The sequence below is a fragment of the Crinia signifera genome, chromosome 4 (assembly GCF_055691185.1).
Source record: "Crinia signifera chromosome 4, ASM5569118v1, whole genome shotgun sequence".
In the NCBI taxonomy this organism is placed as follows: domain Eukaryota; kingdom Metazoa; phylum Chordata; class Amphibia; order Anura; family Myobatrachidae; genus Crinia; species Crinia signifera.
Window position 1 is genome coordinate 102,921,703 of NC_139220.1, and position 18,568 is coordinate 102,940,270.

General features: G+C 45.2%; 1 protein-coding gene across 4 annotated transcripts in view; it reads right to left on the reverse strand.

The window, feature by feature from the left end:
- Positions 1 to 1,731: 1,731 nt before the first annotated feature.
- The window catches only part of PDLIM7 (PDZ and LIM domain 7), a 75,836-nt gene continuing 58,999 nt past the window's right edge, over positions 1,732 to 18,568 (reverse strand). For all 4 annotated transcript variants that reach the window (XM_083182094.1, XM_083182090.1, XM_083182092.1 and 1 more), the window contains exons 6-11: positions 12,932 to 12,969; positions 6,924 to 7,167; positions 6,525 to 6,705; positions 4,463 to 4,583; positions 4,245 to 4,360; positions 1,732 to 4,005 (exon numbers count right to left, since the gene is read on the reverse strand). In XM_083182094.1, coding sequence (XP_083038220.1) covers positions 3,919 to 4,005; positions 4,245 to 4,360; positions 4,463 to 4,583; positions 6,525 to 6,705; positions 6,924 to 7,167; positions 12,932 to 12,969 — 787 coding nt within the window. In that variant the 3' untranslated portion in view covers positions 1,732 to 3,918. The remainder of the gene's footprint in view (positions 4,006 to 4,244; positions 4,361 to 4,462; positions 4,584 to 6,524; positions 6,706 to 6,923; positions 7,168 to 12,931; positions 12,970 to 18,568) is intronic.

The following is an 18,568-nucleotide window of genomic DNA, read 5'->3' on the forward strand; positions in this document are numbered from 1 at the left end:
ATCGTGTACCTTAAATTTAAGGTACACGATGCCCGCGATTGTGGCCGTTCTAGGAAACAAGTACCGAAGCCTTCAGTAATATCAGGTTTTTTATCAGTTCGACCAGTACATAAGCAGATCCAGAAAAAAATGACCGGGAGCTGGGAGAGAGAAGGTCCCAGAGGCTGCGGGAGAGATGTTGTGATGGGACCCAGAAGCTGCGGGAGAGCGAGGGATGCGACTCTGAGTACAGTCCTCTCCTGTCCCGAAAAATCACAGGGGTTGCACTTGCCTGTGTGCCCCTCCTTGCAACTGAACCAATGTTTCACATAGTATAAACTGGTAAACTTCTACTGTAAATGTATTGATGTCCGAGTGGTATTTACTCCATTTTCTGGACCAGGGTCTTAAAACTGAAAGAATTTCACTTGTTTAAAAGGCATAGATGAAAGTCCCATATTTGCACATTCACCCACATCTCAAGCTGTCAATCTTTTCTCCATTTTGTTCAGCTTTCCCCACTCCTATTATGTACTTTTTAGTGGACAGGTGGAGTGGCCCTGCACCCACTAGTCGAGCAGAGCCTGCTGATTGGTCTTGGGGGAAGAATTAACATGCATGCTATAGTTGTATGATTGGAGTTGGTCTGGGCATTCTTCATACCCTTCATATTTGGGACTTTGGGGGTTATGCTGGTCCATTCGCATTGACAGTACAGTGCATGGGGACTGATGTTTGGCGCATGCGCAGCCGCATTTCTGCGCATGTGCATACACTGGTTGCACGTGGCCACGGCAAACAGACTGTTTGTTGGGTGCACATACCCAACATTGCAAGTGTGGGGCGTTGGGCGGCAGCGGATAGTCGTATTCCCATGAAAACCCTGGGTGTTTCCATGGCAATTTCCTGGTGACTTGGGCGGGCAGCTGACATCACCGGATGTCAGCTGCCCGCGCACTTCCTTCTGAATGCCCACGCACATCTAAAAGGTACATCAGAGTAACCTTAGATGTGTGTGTGCCTTCCACATCATTGATGTGGGTGTTCCCCCACATACTGTGAATGGATGTTTATGTAAAACATCCATACGCAGCCAGAGCAAGCGTACGCAGCATGCGAGAGAGAGAGGGGGGGGGGGGGTGAATGCCAGAATAAGGTCCTTTACGTAGGGTTTAGGTTTCTGGATGATTTGATATCCTGATTGTTCAGTGTTGCAGAGTTTTGCAGTACCATGATATTGTTCTCTATATAGCACCTTTCATTTCTTTTCATAGGTAAATGTTTTCATCATTGTACAAATGTTTTATTCTGAAAGAAAAAAGTATACATTTTGGTAATATAAACCTTAGCGTGTTGATTTCTGTATAATGACATATGAGGGTGATGAGTTGGCTGTTTGGAGGGCTACCAGTTATCATTGGCTAAACAGAGAGTTTGTCAAACAGGATCACATTATTTTATCGTTATGATAAACGGAGTGCACTAGTTTATACTAATTGAACTAATTATATATTTAGTAACTCCGTTTTAGTTGTATTATTACTTTGATGCCACAGTACTTTGCTGCTTTGTATTCATGGCATGGTGTTGTAGCATTTCCACATGTCCTAAACGTTGGATTTGGTATTGCCTGTTCAGAAAATGTACTTAGCAATGTGCTCCGATCATCGGGCGAAATGTGACACTGCTGTACAGAACCATGTAAAAAATGAATAGAATCCAACAAGTAGATCACACGGATATCTTTGCCCATCAATGAAGAAGCATTTATTAATAAGCATTACATTAGAGCAGAGTGAATGAAGTGAGATCTTGAAGATACAATTAAGCGATTCACAGCACATCATTCAGGTGAGATTTTGCATCATCATTACAATGGTGTAAACCGTTGGTTCTCAACATCGGTCCTCAGGACTCCCCAACACTTTGCATTTTTTCAGGTCTCCACATAAAAACAAAGGTAAATTAATTAGCTCCACCTGTGATCTTATAAAATGTGTCAGTGAATAATGAGTGCACCTGCCATGTGACCTGGAAAACGTGCAATGTTGGGGGTACTTGAGGATCGAGGTTGAGAACCACTGGTATAAACATTCCTATTGAAGCACAGTCACACAGGTGCGTACAGACCTCTGAAGAATACCTCACTGAAATGGATTTATCAGAAGAAACAATTATATTATGGGTAGTATCCAATGATGGCGGTGAGGGGGTTAAATAGTGGGGATGGCAGAAAACCAGCGATCCTCGCTGTTTATCCCCGTCACCGGCTGCTCACCCTATTCTATGTTCCGGGGAAATCCTTGCCATCACAGAACAGCGAGGATTCCCCCAAACAGCGAGAGCCGCGGCTAATGCAGGGAGCCTGCTGCATTTAGCCGCGGGTCTCGGTGCTTCTGGCATACCCCGGCATAGAATACTACCCTATTTCTTCGGTGTTATACGTAGGGATGCACCAAGTGCACAGGATTCAATCTATAGATGCTGCTGGAAACAAATGGAACATGGAACTGAATATATAAATTAAACAGGAAGGCCAAATAATTGTATCTGTAATTTTAGCTCCCTTAAGTATGCACCAAGGTCATAGGAAATCCAATAGCTGTATCCCAAGGACTCGCCTAAAGCTAAAACTTTTCATTTACATGGTCGTTGTGAATTCATTTTACAAGCGGTACAGCGAAGGTTCACTGGCTGCATTAGTTCTGCTTATAAAGTACACAGATTTGTAGAGATAATGGACTCGGTAACACAGAATAAAGGTCACAGCACTGGGAACGCTTCTATTACAGTGCTAGCGGGCCATAGACCTCAGTAGAATCAGTTATCCGTGGGTCTTTAGTCATAGTAGACATGTGGTGTGACTGCCCTGACCACACTGCTTTTAGAGCTGATGCAAACCCACTGTGTGAGCAAGTGCGGTGCATCCCTACTAACAGCATCTATTGTACAATGAGGGGACATCCAACTGTGGAACCCTAAGGCCTCTAGCTGTGCTAAGCCATACTGAAGGCAGCTCTATACAGTTACCTCAGTCTATGCGAATTGCTTTTCTGCCTGGCATCATGAAAATGTAACAGGTGTCCTCCATATATAATGTACATACTTTATATATCTATATACAAAAAGGTCAAATCAAAATAGTATTTTGTGTACATATATTGTAAACTGCGCCTATGTAAACGTCCCCCTCTATAGGATCGCCTTCAGCATCAATTTGTTTACCTCATAACTTGTAAACTATCTGAAGATCTCCGCTAAGTATGTAAACGTTCCAACTCTCAGTCATGATCCCATCTGGCTCATGCCTTGTTTACCTGCCTCAGCTGAGGTACTCTATGGAGTGTAAATATGAGCTCTGTCTTATAATACAAGCACTGACTTCTTTTTCTTCAAAATACTGAATTAAAAAGAGAAAACTAACAAAAAAAAATTACAAAAACAACCGAGACTAAAATATAGGCGGCATATACGCCTGGTACAAGTGACGGTGTTGTCTTCTGCTTCAAAGTGTCAGTGCTCATGGCAACCAAAGACATTTTTTTATACATTTTTCATGACCAGTCATCTAGTACAAAACTATTGTCAACTATGTGGAGATTCCATATAACTTTTGTTCTTTTATCCTCTTAAAAAAAATCCAAAATATAACATATCAGAAACACAATAGATTGTAGGATGTAAGCCTCATCTATTGAATAACTGAATAGCACCTGAAGTTATAATGAAGTCACATTTCAGTTGCAAGCTGAAATGTAATAGAACACAATATCCCGACAGTTTGGGCAGTTTGAAACACATAACGGAATTATGTATCGGGCCACCAATAAGCTGGATGACACAGAGGCTCCTCTGTTCGGTTGCTCCATGCAGGCTGCAGGCAGCTGTGGTGTGGATGAGGTGTGCAGGTCTGTGAGGTTGTGCAGGTGGGGAGGCTGCTCAGACGTTGGAGAAGGCATGGGTCTTGCAAAGAGGCTTATCTTTTTTGGAGTAAAACGTCTTGCCTTCAAGGTTAATCTGGCAGATCTAAATAAAGCATGGGAGAGAGTCAGTTTGTATAGCCATACACTAGAAATGTATCTCACAGGTAGGGAAAGAAGCATCAAGACACATAAATAACTGTAGCAACAGAAGATGTGTTCTTCAGCATTCACCAACTGAGAGTATTGGCATTGAAGTAGGAATATGTAACGCTTTACACTCAATAATTGCACTGAATATAGCAAAATAAAGTTCTTGCAGTAGAAGAGTAAAGCTGCACTGACCGCACACACAAAGCAGGTGTCATGCCAGCTGAATCCCAGAGCTTCTAAGAAACGATCACCAGCATCAATCTTAAAATCGCAACCACGGCACTTGGTACCAAACATCTTCTCATAATCTGTGATACAGAACAGCCATTTGCAAAGAACCAGGACTATTACATAGCCTCAGTTATACTATATAGGTATGTGACCATGTCAGCATTCTGTGCCCTTCTTACCTCTTTCACAGTACGGCTGCCCCTCCTCCATATAAAAGGCACGGTTACGAATGGGTGTCTTACAGAAAGCACAGGTAAAACACTGGACATGCCATGTCATCTTCAAAGCGTGCATTATCTCCTGGGAAAAGGACAAAGAGTCAGCGCACAGTAGGACATGTCGCACAGAGAATACAATACAGGCGCTCAAGTCAAAGAACAAGCAAGTAAAAAGGCAAATCACAGAAAGACAACCAGTATACACTGCTACCCACAGATTAAGCAGATCACTGGTTACCCAGACAGCAACACAAACACACACACACACACACACACACACGCACGCACACACGCACACACACACACACACACACACACACACACACACACACTGGGGTTAGTAAAAAAAAAAAAAACTTTCTAAAATGTCTCATTTTTAAATGTACCTTTTTGTAATGTATCTTTTCTGCTCATCTTCAAGCTATATATAGTACAGTACATTATGCATATTCACTAATATATAGACACTATATACATACACCTATGTTATATATATATATATACATATATATATACATACATACATACATACACACACACACACACACACACACACACAGCTCACTCATGCCATGTCGACCTTTTGGCTGTCGACCTAATGCATGTGTCAACCTAATGACCCTGTTGACCTAATCCCATGTCAACTTTCAGGCATGTCAACCTTGATGCATGACGATGTTCAGTGGTCAATCTTCCCCTTGTCGACCCTATGACCCGTACCCAATACATCTGTCCCTCTGTGTGGTATATTGAGGTTAGATGTAGAAGGACACATCTGTAATACAACAAATCTCTATCTCAGACATGCAGATGCTAGGGCAGCATTTGGCGTAAAGGATTAGGAATCCATGGATCCATCCTGCCTTGTGTGGAGAATGTTTGCCACACATTCGGTCCCTTAAGATCAAATGAGCATTGTTTGAAATGTCCCCGTCTAGAAGGAGTGTTGTTTCTAACCATGTGCATTCTTTTATAACAATCATCTTCTCATGTTCCCTAGCTATTTCCAGCACAGTGACCGATTATCGATGAACAGCGCATGCGTATAGGCCGCAATGCACGTGTGCGATGCCTGCTACATTCTACCTTTCGCTAGCTGTTGGAAAGGTGAGTGACAGGAACTAGGCATCCGGGGTGATAACTGGCCACTAAGTGGGAGTGCAAAGAAAAATGCTGGGTGTCCCTAGGAAACCGCAGGCGTGCCCAAGCATTTAAGGGGCGTGTGTGTGACATCAGCTCCAGGACGGATATGCCTGTATTCATCACAGCCACTGAGTAAGTACCTGGATACTTCTAGCTTGCGATGACTGGTGCCCAGTGGGAAAATCATTTGATGGTGAGCAGCTTGCAATGGGAGTTGGACATTTTCACATGGCTGCAAATTCGTCACTAGCACATTCATTGGCAGGGCAAGATTTCACTCTAGCAGGGCCGCTGCTAATTCACTCAGCAATGATCTGGTTTGAATCGGGCCCGATGTTAAGCAGAACAAGTCATCTCATGCTGCTTAAACAAACAGGACAATAAGCTTTGTGTATACAAGTGGTCACCACAATGACCAATGTGTTGATTGTGATGACCACTTGTCTACACAAGACTCATTGTCCTGTCAAAAGCCAATAGGGTACAATCGGGATGTGGTGGAACAGGAAGGGGCAGAATGAACATGCAGCCAACAGGCTTGATGCTGAATCTCTGGCCTAGTCTAGCTCCTAGTACTAGAATGCGGCATTCAACAAAGTTTTACTTAATATTTTATATGGCATTTGGATTCAATGGAGGAAAGGAGTGAATATTGCAATAAATACAAGGCCACCCTTAGAAACAGATTTATACACTTATCCTGTTATATATATTGTGTATTAGGGTGTGTATATTAGTTTGTGATGTCTGTGTGTAAAGGCGTTTAAATAAACAAGCAGGATATATACTGTAAGTGATGCCCTAATAAAGGCCAGCTCCTATTGCGTCAGCACTTGGCTCTGCAGATGCACAGAATGGAACAATATATATATACACTTACCCCTGTAATCTTCTTTTTACACTTTGCACAATTGGGGGCAAACCGGACATCATAGCAGAGTGGGCAGAATATGGATCCCTTCTCCTCGAAGAACCCTCCTTCCTCCAGCACTTTGCGGCACTGTGAACATGTAAACTCCTCGGGGTGATAGTAGCGCCCCAGTGCCAGCAGGTACCGCCCTCTGTTGAGACACAATGCCACACAGCACATAAACTACAGTTATGCTTCATAATGGACAGTAACACATTACTGGGGGCAATAGTGGTTTCAGTAATGAATTGAAACTACTGTCCCCCCCTCTATGTACTGGCTGATGATGATACTGATGGAATAGAAATCACCACACACAGGAAAGCTTTAGGCATAGCAGGCTGTGCCTTTGATCTGCAGCACACTCACCGGATGACTTTGTTGCACTGAGAACAGATTGGAGTCTTGTCCCCAGTGGAGGCGGGCTGAGCTGCCTGCAGAATGGAACTGCGGTTCTGGGCAGGAGTGGGGGTCGCGGGCTGACTGTGCTTAGTCATTACAGTGGTAGTTTTATCAGGAGCATAGCGCTCAGCAAAGGAAGGATCTGTGGTCCAAGGAGGGCGAACTGCAGGCCCAGATATAGGCGGAGGAGGTGCTGGGAAATCAGTGTAATCTGAAAAAGGTAATAACAGAGCTTAAAGCCACACTGACTTCTAACAACATGCAGAACAACTCCTACCCCTTATATACCGATGGCAACTTACAGTACATCCATGCTCACATTACGTTATTTCATGTATTAACAATGAACCATTTTAATTAGCAAATTACACTATACAATATTCTGCAAAATGTTACAAATATTGCAATACAGGCCACCTAGCCCACCATCATCTAGGCACATAGTGTGTATAGCGTGATGAATACAAATGGGAGGATGTGTATTTGCCATGAAAGTATCTGTGCAGGCCTCGGTCTTGTATTCCTTGGAAACTTGTGAGATGTGACCACTTTAGCATATTTTGCTGTAGTCTCAATGCTATCTTGTAGCCACATTTTGCTGGGTGGCGGGGCGGGATGTGGCTGCTGAATATTTTGAAATGAGTGGCCGGACCCTGCTTGGCTGAGAGAATTCTCTCAGCCAATCAGTGATCTCCCATCTAAGCCAATCAACGTCTGGCCAGTCATTTAAAAATATTCAGCAGCCGCATCCCGCCCCGCCGCCTGTCAAAATGCTGCTTCAAGCTCCCAGCCGCCGACACTGCTCGGACGGACCCCGCTGCTTGCCACTAGGAGCCCACCCTATGCTGCCCACCCCCGCTGCACGGGGAGGGAGGACCCAGGTCGGGTGGACGGATGGCCAGCAAGTCTGACCACCAGTTCAGGTCTGATTCGCACGGGACCACACATCGGACCTGAGGGGACATCAAACTGATCCGATTTGGGCCGATTTCACAGCCCGATTAATTGGAAACGGTCCAAATTGGCTCAGTGTATGGGCACCTTAAGATGCCCTCTTCTACCACCCCCTCCCCCCCAGCACCCCAGATCCGCCAGTGGACTCAGGCCCAACATGAGCAGAAGTAAAGCAGCAGCTTACACGCTGCAATCTCTTTCCTATGTGTGATAGCAAATGGCCATGAGAAAGCTATGAGCAATTCCTTGGCAAGTGTGTGCTAGATTTCATGGACAGAGCAGGAGTAGATAGCAGGATACAGAGGGTGCATAGTTAGGGGCCGGAGTGAATGTCTCTTTTAACTCTAACAAGTCTAATCTATTGCAAAACTCAACCATTACGCAGTCTTCAGGTTGTGTCCTATACCCAATACTGGGACTCATTTTATGCTTGTACTGCCACCAAGGAAATGGCTTTCTATGTGCTCTACCAGCAATGAAGAAAGCATGCTCGTAATTAATTGAAGTCTGATCCCTTTAAATATGATGTAGTCTAAGATTTATGTCAAATAATTCTACTTGAAAAAAAGCAGGGAGGCAATCAAGAACACTGAAAAAGAGAAGGCTCATTAATAGTTAAATAGAAGTATATAAGATTTCCGAAGTACAAATATATGTGTCACTCTGCACTACCCCTGGCACTGGCTGATGTCGGCATCCTGACAGTAATGCTGTTATTGAGTACTGTGATATCTCTGTAATTGTAACTCATGTCTCAGAGGAATTTCACCTCTGCCTGGCATCTGGATGGTGCCTACAGCTGTAACTGCAGCACTGCTTGCATACAGGATAGCTAATGGTATATCTAGATGCTGGCTTCAGTACAAACTGACAAGATATTGCCTACCAGGCGTTCTTTATAATATGTTAACTCTGTGTTAACCCAGTGCTGGGGCCTACACGTGGCGAGATTTCAGGGCATTTTCTAAGCGATCTGACTAGATGTCCCTACATCGCTCCGTATGGTGGGGCCATAGTGGGATGCGTATCGTAATCGCCCAGTGATTAATATCCTGTATTCTTAGCACACATCGCTGACACATTGCTGTGAAGTGCTGTGTGCTGAGCGATCTTACTGAGCAAAAGGACACATGATAGGTGCCCCTTAAGTAGGATGAAGTATTTCTATTGACTGATCAAAATGCACCAATTTGTGTGTTGTATATGGTGTCCCAGGAGGTTCAAAAGGTGTCTGATTGAAAGTCTAGATTGAAGTCTCAAATTCCCAGGACCCAACACAGTTCATGTTTTCCAGGTCCCCTGTTCATTCATTACGGACTGACACATTTTAAAATCCACAGGAGGAGCTAATTATTTCACTTGATTCTTTGAGGAGACCTGCAAAACATGTGTGGGGTCCTGGGGACCGACTTTGAGAACATGTGAACTATAGTGATTGTGCTACCTCCTTTGGCAATCAGTAAAAACATATGCGCGAGGCCTGCACTTTGAACCTGATGACACAGCCCCAACGCAAAATTGGCGGTCCGGGGAAAATCGTCGAAGTTGACGAGAGCCTGTTCGTGCAGAGAAAGAACCATGTTGGACGGATGCTGCCTCAGCAGTGGATATTCGGAGGCATTTGCAGGGAGACCAGTACAAAGACGTGATGCCAGTACCCTGATGGCCGCTATCGAGAGGCACATTGAACCAGGGACACACATCTACTCGAATTGCCGGCGTGCCTACAATACAGAGCAGCTGGAGCTGGCAGGGTACCACCATGCTCAGATGAACCACCGGTACAACTTTGTGGATCCGGAGACTGGGGTTCACACCCAGAACATCGAGAGCCTTTGGGGATCCTGCAAGTGGCGCATCAAACGCCAAAGGGGCACTGCGCGCCATCATCTCGACTCCTACTTGCAGGAGTTCATATGGAGAAAGACTGTGGGCGCAGAAAACACATTTGGACGTATCCTCCATGCACTAAACCTGCTCCCCCAGGCTGAGAAAGGCGACTGCGCAGAGGCAGAGACAAGTGCATCCACTTCGGATGCTGTGTCTGCCAATGCAATTTCTGAAGAATGACTGATTTATTATTTTCTTTTCTCACGATTAATTGATTTTATTCTTATTTGTTAATGTGATCTTTTCTCCTTTATTATTAACTAAAATCCAGTTAACAGTTAACACTTGTTGTCATTACCGTCTCAATGGATTATATGGCAGGTGTGAATGTGTTCCTGAAACACCCTCACTATCCACGTCATCCCGAAGCGTGGCGGGCGCAGCGAGCCCTGCGAGGGGACGCGTTATGCGTCCTTCACACCTGTTCATACCCCAACTATACACATCTGCATTGAGTCGATTTTAAAAAGTGTGGCGAGCGCAGCCAGCCACCGAGCCTGAAGCGTGGCGAGCGCAGCGAATCCCACGAGGGGACGCAGATTACTTCACATGTTCCACGTTCTATCGCGGGGCTCGCCACACTTTATAAAATCAACTCCACGCCGACATGGATAGTGGGGGTATGAACAGGTCGGGAGGACGCGTAACGTGTCCGTTCGCCAAGCTTCGGGATGATGTGGATAGTGGGGGTTTAAAAATGCCTCCTTTATTGTGCATAGGACGCACTTGCGTCCGCATACCCCCTTTATGCATGAGGCGCACATGCTAATAATTACTGAGACGCAGGAGCGTATGAGACGCAGGTGCGTCTCAGACAGCTGGAGCGCCTCTCCACCGGCGCCTGCATGATCTCCTCTCCGCCGGCGTCCGCCAGCGCAGGGGATCTGGCGGTTACCAGCGCTGTGTGAGAGGCGCTCACTACACTTGGCATGGACCCCGGGGACATGGATGTCGTGGAGTGACTACGCTAACTATGCTAGGCAGCTCTTGGGCAGCCACGGAGTGACTACGCTAGGCAGCGTAGCTAGCCTACGCCTGCATACGTATGCTAATTGGGTGCCCAGCTAATACACAAGCACCCAACTCACTCCCCTTCACTTGCTGGTTTCCTTTGGCGAGGTGGAAACAGCGAATGTGGCCATTAAAGAGGCGGGGCTCACCACAAAATGCAGCAAACTCACTGCATTTGCAGCAAACCTTGATGGCCTCTAACGGCAAGGATTCTGGCCAAACATTGAACGGCGAGGGGGTTTGACGGCGTAGAAAACACCCTCACAGCGGCCTTAAATACCTCCTTTAGTGATAGTGCTGTATAGCTGTTTGTAATAGATGCATCCTGCAGCAGTAGGGATCCGACCTGCCACCTACTATGCAGCATTGGATCGCTCACTCACCAAGCCATCCGTCGCAGAGCCCACAAAGATCCCTGGCCTCTTCCATACTCCTAAACAACGGTGACATGCCACCCCTAAATGGCCTCAGACTGTCAATCACAGATTCTGTCTATCGTTTTTCCAACTTCACCACTCGTCTGTTTTAGGAGGTTTAATAAATCTTCCCCTAAGTCGTGGTTAAAGTCTCACCCCAAATGGTGACCTAATGCAGTGGTTCTCAACCTCGGTCCACAAGGACCCCCCAACAGCGCATGTTTTGCAGGTCACCTGTGGTGATATAGCTTTCTTATCACTTAACCTGTTCAACACAGGTGATGGCAATCACACATTAGGAGGGAAGTCCAGGAGCAGAGCATTGTGTCCCTCCTGGAGAGGGTCATGTTGGGAGTTATGCCTAATGCACTGCACAGCTGTTGGTACAGAAAGAACATAACCTATCTGCATATTTGGGTGTGGATTGTATGGTCGACCTCGACCCTAGGTCGTGCTGCCTGTCAACAGGGTTCTATTTCGACAGGTGTCTAGGTCGACATGGGTTAGGTCGACAGGGTACGAGGTCGACATGGGGTTTTTCACAGTTTTTTTTTTTACCCGAATGTCAACACAGTTAACATGGACACCATTGGAAGTCAACCACAGCCCCTCACTTCACTCGCAATGCTGCGGGCACTATTTTATTCTCCCACCATGCCCTAGTGGAGGGCAGGGCATGAAAAACTGCCTGTCGGCACACAAAAAACAGTGAAAAGACCCATGTCGACCTTGCAACTTGTCGACCTAACCCATGTCGACCTCCCACCCTGTCGACCTAACCCATGTCGACCTAGACACCTGTCGACCTTCATCCATGTCGACCTAGAACCCGGTCGACCTGGTTGCCTGTTGACCCAACGGTGTCGACCTAAGTCAGATCGACAATATGACCGTATCCCATATATTTAGCATAGTAGTTTATAAAACCCTCTCCTACAGCAGCTCCAGCAATGATGCAGTTTCTTAGAGCAATGCGGAGACGTGTACTTGATGTACAGAACTATTAAGGGTTATCTCCAGGGTGTCACCAAGCCACTAGAACTTGCATATTATGGGGATTTCATCAGTATTGTAGTAATTGCGAATCAAAGACAAATGTCACATGTGGGAGAGGCTGCAGCAGATGGAACAGAATGAATAGATTTAGTAGAGGATGTGGACATAGTAATTAATGTGCATTTCTGACAAATAGCAGTGCTCACTCATTACTCTGGGCCTGATTAAAGGGCAGAGCCTAAACAGAGAACTAGAATGAGACCCTGTTGGCTGTAGGTAGGGTACATGCATCCGTATGGTGGGAAATGTTACTTCTGTCAGAAACAAATATGTTTCTTATTATCTTTACTCATTTCTTCTAACAAACATTTTAGAGACTATGGGCTAGATGCACTAAGCTTCAAAAGTGATAAAATGGAGAGTGATAAACACCCAGCCAATCAGCTCCTGTCTGACAGTTTTCAAACATGTCTGTGACATGGCAGGTAGGAGCTGATTGGCTGGCTGTTTATCACTCTCCATTTTATCACTTTTGAAGCTTAGAGAACCTGGCCCTAAGATAAAGCGAAGCAGATATTTGGCCACTGGACAGGGTTCTCCCACCTAGAAAGCCATTAGTAGCTGCCTCTCCTGAAACATGAAAATAATCCTCACATAGAATACTTCCCTAACACACGGCACAGATAGAGACTGAGCTCAGCCACTTACCCTGGCCAGGGTCCGACATCATAGTGCTCCTCTCTTGCCTGTCAGGGGGTAAAGATCCAAGGTTAATAATGCATTATGTAATTAAGGTAAAAGGCCATTTCATGTTGCATGGAAATCAGAATAATATACTTAATACTGTAAGATGAATAAATATTGGCATAATGTGTGCTTCTGCTAGCACAGGGGCTGATTCAGACCTGTTTGCACAGGTTCAAATTCGTCAATGCACATGTGCAGGTTGCCTTAGGCTAAGTTTCAGTTCCAGGGTGGTGGGCGTGCCCATACAAATGCTTGGTGCACCCCAGCGAATGCAGGCGTTCCTCTGCCTGCCCTGGGAGGGCAGATGATGTCAGTGCGCAACCCAAAATAGTGTCGATCCTTGCAGCTGCCGCGCGACTCCTGGGTCACACGGCGCCTGCCAGCACCGGGCACAGTAGGAGAAAATATTTGATTGTAAGTAACCATGGAATGATTTCTCCTGTGTGCGGCTGCATGCAAACTCGTACACATCTGCTCGCATCCCTGCACAGGGATTCGCATGGCTGGGGGCGTGCATTCAGCAGGGTGGTGTTAACCTGCTTGCTAAGCTGCGAAAAAACAGGCAGCCTAACGAGCAGTTCTGAATCGGGCCCAAAGGGCCTTTCTTTACATAGAGGGCTACTTATCATGGCGATTACCCCATTTTCAGCCATTTCTAGAAGAAATGGGGTTATCACCGGTACACCACATAATTTACAAGGCATATTGTAAATTGGGGCAGACTAGATGGGCCAAGTGGTTTTTATGGCTGCCGTCAAATTCTATATCATGGAGCATCACAGATTTCCACAGTGGCACCTCTTTTTGGTGGGCATTGAATGTATTAAGCAATGAAAACGTCTTCTTGAGTTTTCCTGCAAATGCGTGACCTTTGTCTTGCATATTATGAAGTAGGAAAAAGCAGTGGATATACAGTCACTAGGTCTACAATAACAGGTAGACACCACTAGGTCGACATGCATGAAGGTCGATATGACCAAATGTCGACATTGGGTTAGGTCGACACAGTCATTAGGTTAACATGGGGAAGGTCAACAGTCAAAAGATCAACATGGGGAATGCGGTGCACTTCATCATGTGTCCATGTCAACTGTGTCGTCATTCGGGTAAAAAAACCTGTGACAAACCCCATGTCGACCCTTTGACTGTCTACCTAATGCTTGTGTCAACCTAATGACCTGTCGACCTTGTCCCATGTTGACCTTTCAGCATGTTAACCTAGTGGTGTCGACCTAATGACGGTTGGCCATATGATCCATTCCCTGTCTGTATTGAGAGACGTACTTAACCAGTGTCTGAGACTCCAGTCCAACATACATTCAGTATCGCCTGATAGACTCTTCACTGATCTACAGCACTACAGTGTTATTTTGGCATAACGGCACACAACACTGCTTCATAATTCATATAGAACATATATTGCTCATCACTGTCAATCAGCATCGAGCAATAGTCCATGGAAATAAAATCTGACTTCATAACTGATCAATATAATCTGTGTATGGGATGTCTATTTCTGTGTGAATTGACATTTACCTTTTACGGCAAAAAGCAAAGAACAATATAGGTTTAATAAAGAAAAAAAAAGGAAAAAAACCTTCAGGCCTGGCTTGAAATCAAGTGGCTATTACTGCAGATTGTGAGCCAAGGGAAAGCATAGCCATACACCCCCTGCACCAGCAGACATCTGTCACCAGCCACAGTAAGAGCAGAAATCGCATTAGACTGTGCTATGTCTTGGAGCTCAGTCATTACATGTATTAAAGGCACGTATTGCTCTATTTGAGGTAGAACATAATACAGTACCCCAGATCTTCCGTCTATGCCTTTAAATACATAAAACACTACTATAGTATCTTGAACTGTATAGATCTGACATAATCCTGCCCTCCATCCCACTACGTGATTGCTGAAGCACTGCAATTTCAGTGAATTTATGTAGGTTGGGACAGGTCACACTGCTGAGATCAGCATGTTCCTGCAGAATACTAAGTTATATCGACATTGAGAGAATAGTTACTCTAGTCTAAGCCAATCATTCATCAGCAGGCTATACAGGAATCTATCAAAAGTGCAGCTGTATACGTGGGTTTAAAATCCAGGCCACATTATAAACTGTTTTTGCTAAATTGCATCCACTGTGTGGTGGTTTTAAGCAATGTAAACCTCATGTCATCATCTATTTACTGTATATGTCTAGTGTCCTTTTGTGTGTCTCCGAAAAACTGCCATCTGTTGGCAGCTAGTGAAACTACATCTCTTTCTCTCTCACACATGCACAAATACAGAGGCAATCACAAAGTAGCAGACTAGCTTTCGAAGCATTAGCTTCGAGTGGCCTTACTAGTAGATTATAAGAAACCGCTAGGTTGTAACCAGAAAACTCTCTGGGGTAAATTTACTTAAATGGGAGTTGTAAATTGGGATTTTGCCCAATCAAAATCTACTTCGTATTTATCTAGAACCTTATAGAAGATAATAGATAGAATCGGATTGGTTGCCCATAGCAACATCACATATTCAATAGAACTCCCATCTTAGTAAATAAATCCCTAAGTGCCTAATATAGATTGTTTAATGTATACATTACATCAGTTTGGTTACGCTGCTTATGCACAGAATTTATAACCCCTATGATCAGGGATAGATTACATTTGTGCGGGTCAGTAATGATATGCAGATAGTTGACATCACATCCTTTGTGAGGAATCCTATATTTGGTGTCATACAAATGATAGATATTTATATATACTGTAGTATTAAGCACCTGATTCAGATTCACATGCAATTTTCATGGCGTTGAGCTATTTTTCTGGATACGGTGTGTGTGAGAGAATTCTGAAAAACTGGCACATCACATGCGGTACCTCGGGGTTATGCTGGTCCGTTTGCATGAACCGTATGCTTGCACGGGGTCCGATGTTTGGCTATGCGCTGCTGCATTTCTGCGCATGTACATATGCTGGGTACGTGTGGCCAGGGTGAACAGACTGTTCACTGGGTGCACGCACCCAACATTGTGGGAAGAGGGAGTGGGTGGATAGACACACTCATGGGAACGGCCAGTGTTTCAAAATTGTCTGTTGATGTGGACACCGGGGCCGGGCAGCTGACATCCCCGGATGTCAGTTGCCCGCCCACTTCCTTCTGAATGCCCACGCACAGCTAAGGATACCTCAGAGTAACCTTAGATGTGCATGTGACTTTCACGTCATTCGATAGTGGTGACCATCGAATGATGTTACATGTGCCATATTCCTGGGGGTATTGTATAACCTCTACGGGTGTTGGTATTCCAACGGTCATTTCTCTGACATCGGAATCCCGACTGGCAGGAGCCTGACAATGGTGCGAGTGCATTTAAGCCCCTTGTGGGCTCGCTGCGCTTGCCACTCTGTGGACTCTGTGACTCGCCACCTATTCTATTCTCCCTCTATGGGGGTTTGTGCACAAGGGAAAATAGGGTACTTGTGTAGTTTCACGGCGCCAGCATGGCTACTTCCGGGTTCTATGGGTTCTACGCTCGCCACAAAGTATGTTAAAAAAAGTAACTTAACTCCATGCCAACATGGATAGTTCATACCTCCACTATCCATGTTGGCATGGAGTTGATTTTAAATAGCATGGCAAGCGTAGCGAGCCACCGAGCCCGCAGCATGGGCGAGCGAAACGAGCCCCGCAAGGGGACTCAGACGCACAGCGCCATGCTGGTACCGAAAATAGCCCCTGTAAGTTGGAGAAACAACTGTCATAAGTTATCATTGCATCGCAATCGCAGGAAAAAGTCATGTGATGTAATGCTTTTCATGGGATCCATCACATTCATTTGTTGGAATTGCGTGAAATGTGCTCATACCGCACTAGTGGATGGGGCCTTAAGATACCAGCCCAAGTGGCCACTTTTTTACTATCAACTAAGAAAATAAAAACCCACATGCATCTTGCATTTTTTCTTGTGACTTCTGTTTGATACATTGCCGGATATGTATAATGGGCATAATTAAGGTACCAGCGGTCCTCAGCGTATTTGCACCGGGACCACTGTTTTCACTGTGCGCAAGCATTTATGCTAATATTCACATGTGCAGGGCTGCTGTGCGGACACCTTTGGCAACTTGTACAGTTGCCCAAGCCTTCAAACAGGGATGGGCGGGATGGAGGCGGTCAGGGGGATGGCGCATGGGAACGCCTAGGTTTTTATGGGCATTCCCATGGGTACGAGTATAGGCCGATGCCTGCTGGGGGCGGGACGTCAGCTTCCAGTCCCTTTCTCAGAGCCGCACGCCGTAAATATAGGTCAGTCAAGGGATAGGAAGCATCGAATGATTTTGCCTCGTACCTACCTTGCGAATGGATGTTATGCTGTAAATACATTTGCAATGCGGCGGGGATGTCCGCACAGTGTAGGGGATGGTTAACGTTAGATGACTCACTAAGCAGCGAATTTACGCAGTTTAGCAAGTCAAAATGAATCAGGCCCACATGGCATTGCGGTTTCTACATTGCAGTTCTGAAAAATAATAATCTCAGTGTTTACTTTGATAAACTGCACTTTAAAAACAAGCAAAACAAGAAACATTTAAGATTGGATTGTGGCAAAAAATGCTCCTGGATATGTCCCACCTACAGATTTTTCTACTGTGCGTAACGGTGTAATATATCCAGGCTAGGGTTTGTTTCGGTTCTGAAAAGCCATCTGCTCTGGAGGTATACATCTTGATCCCCAGTGCAGACACATCAGAGCACAGGTTTACACTATGCTCTGGTTTTGTTAAACTGCAAATTCCATTTGATGTCAAACTCAAAATGCACATGTAAATACGCACCAATAACATGCATTGATATGGGAAACTAGTGCCAAGGTCGTCCTTGTGTACTGCAGAACAGCGCCACCTTGGGTTCAGGGGAGAGGCAGAAATGCAGGCTGCTGCATAGATTTTGCTTTACATACATGCTGATTCAACAATTCCTTTGTCTGGGGTGCAGCAACACTGTTATCAAGTGCAGATCTCCCTTAGGTCCTCACAGAATGTTTGTACACAGCTAGAATAGCTACACTGCTTGAAAGGGGCATACACGCAGTGCAATTTTGACTAAACTTTCCTTACGATTTTGACTACCGGTATATAGTCAAAATTGTAAGAAAAGTTAGTCTAAATCACACATTGTTAAGGGGTTTGCTATACCGATGCATGGCCACGCAAGGTCGTTATCATAAGTAAAAATCGACAGTGCAGTCTATCTTTACTATGGAGCGGATCATTTAGGAGGGCCATGCTGCAGAATACCCCCCCTTCCCCCCCCCCCCGCACCCAATTGGCAAGTATGCATGCACTGGTCGATACCGGCATCCTGCCGTGTCCTTGTGGCCACCAATATCTGCAGCTGCATGGATCACTTTGTGAGTATCCCACTTATATTAAGTGGGTACATGACAAAACTGATTAGTAATATAAATGATATCTTACGAGACAAAGAATCAGATAGCAATGAACTGGCACACCAGAGATTGTAGTAATATAAATGATATCTTACGAGACAAAGAATCAGATAGCAATGAACTGGCACACCAGAGATTGCATATTCAGTAGTATGAAT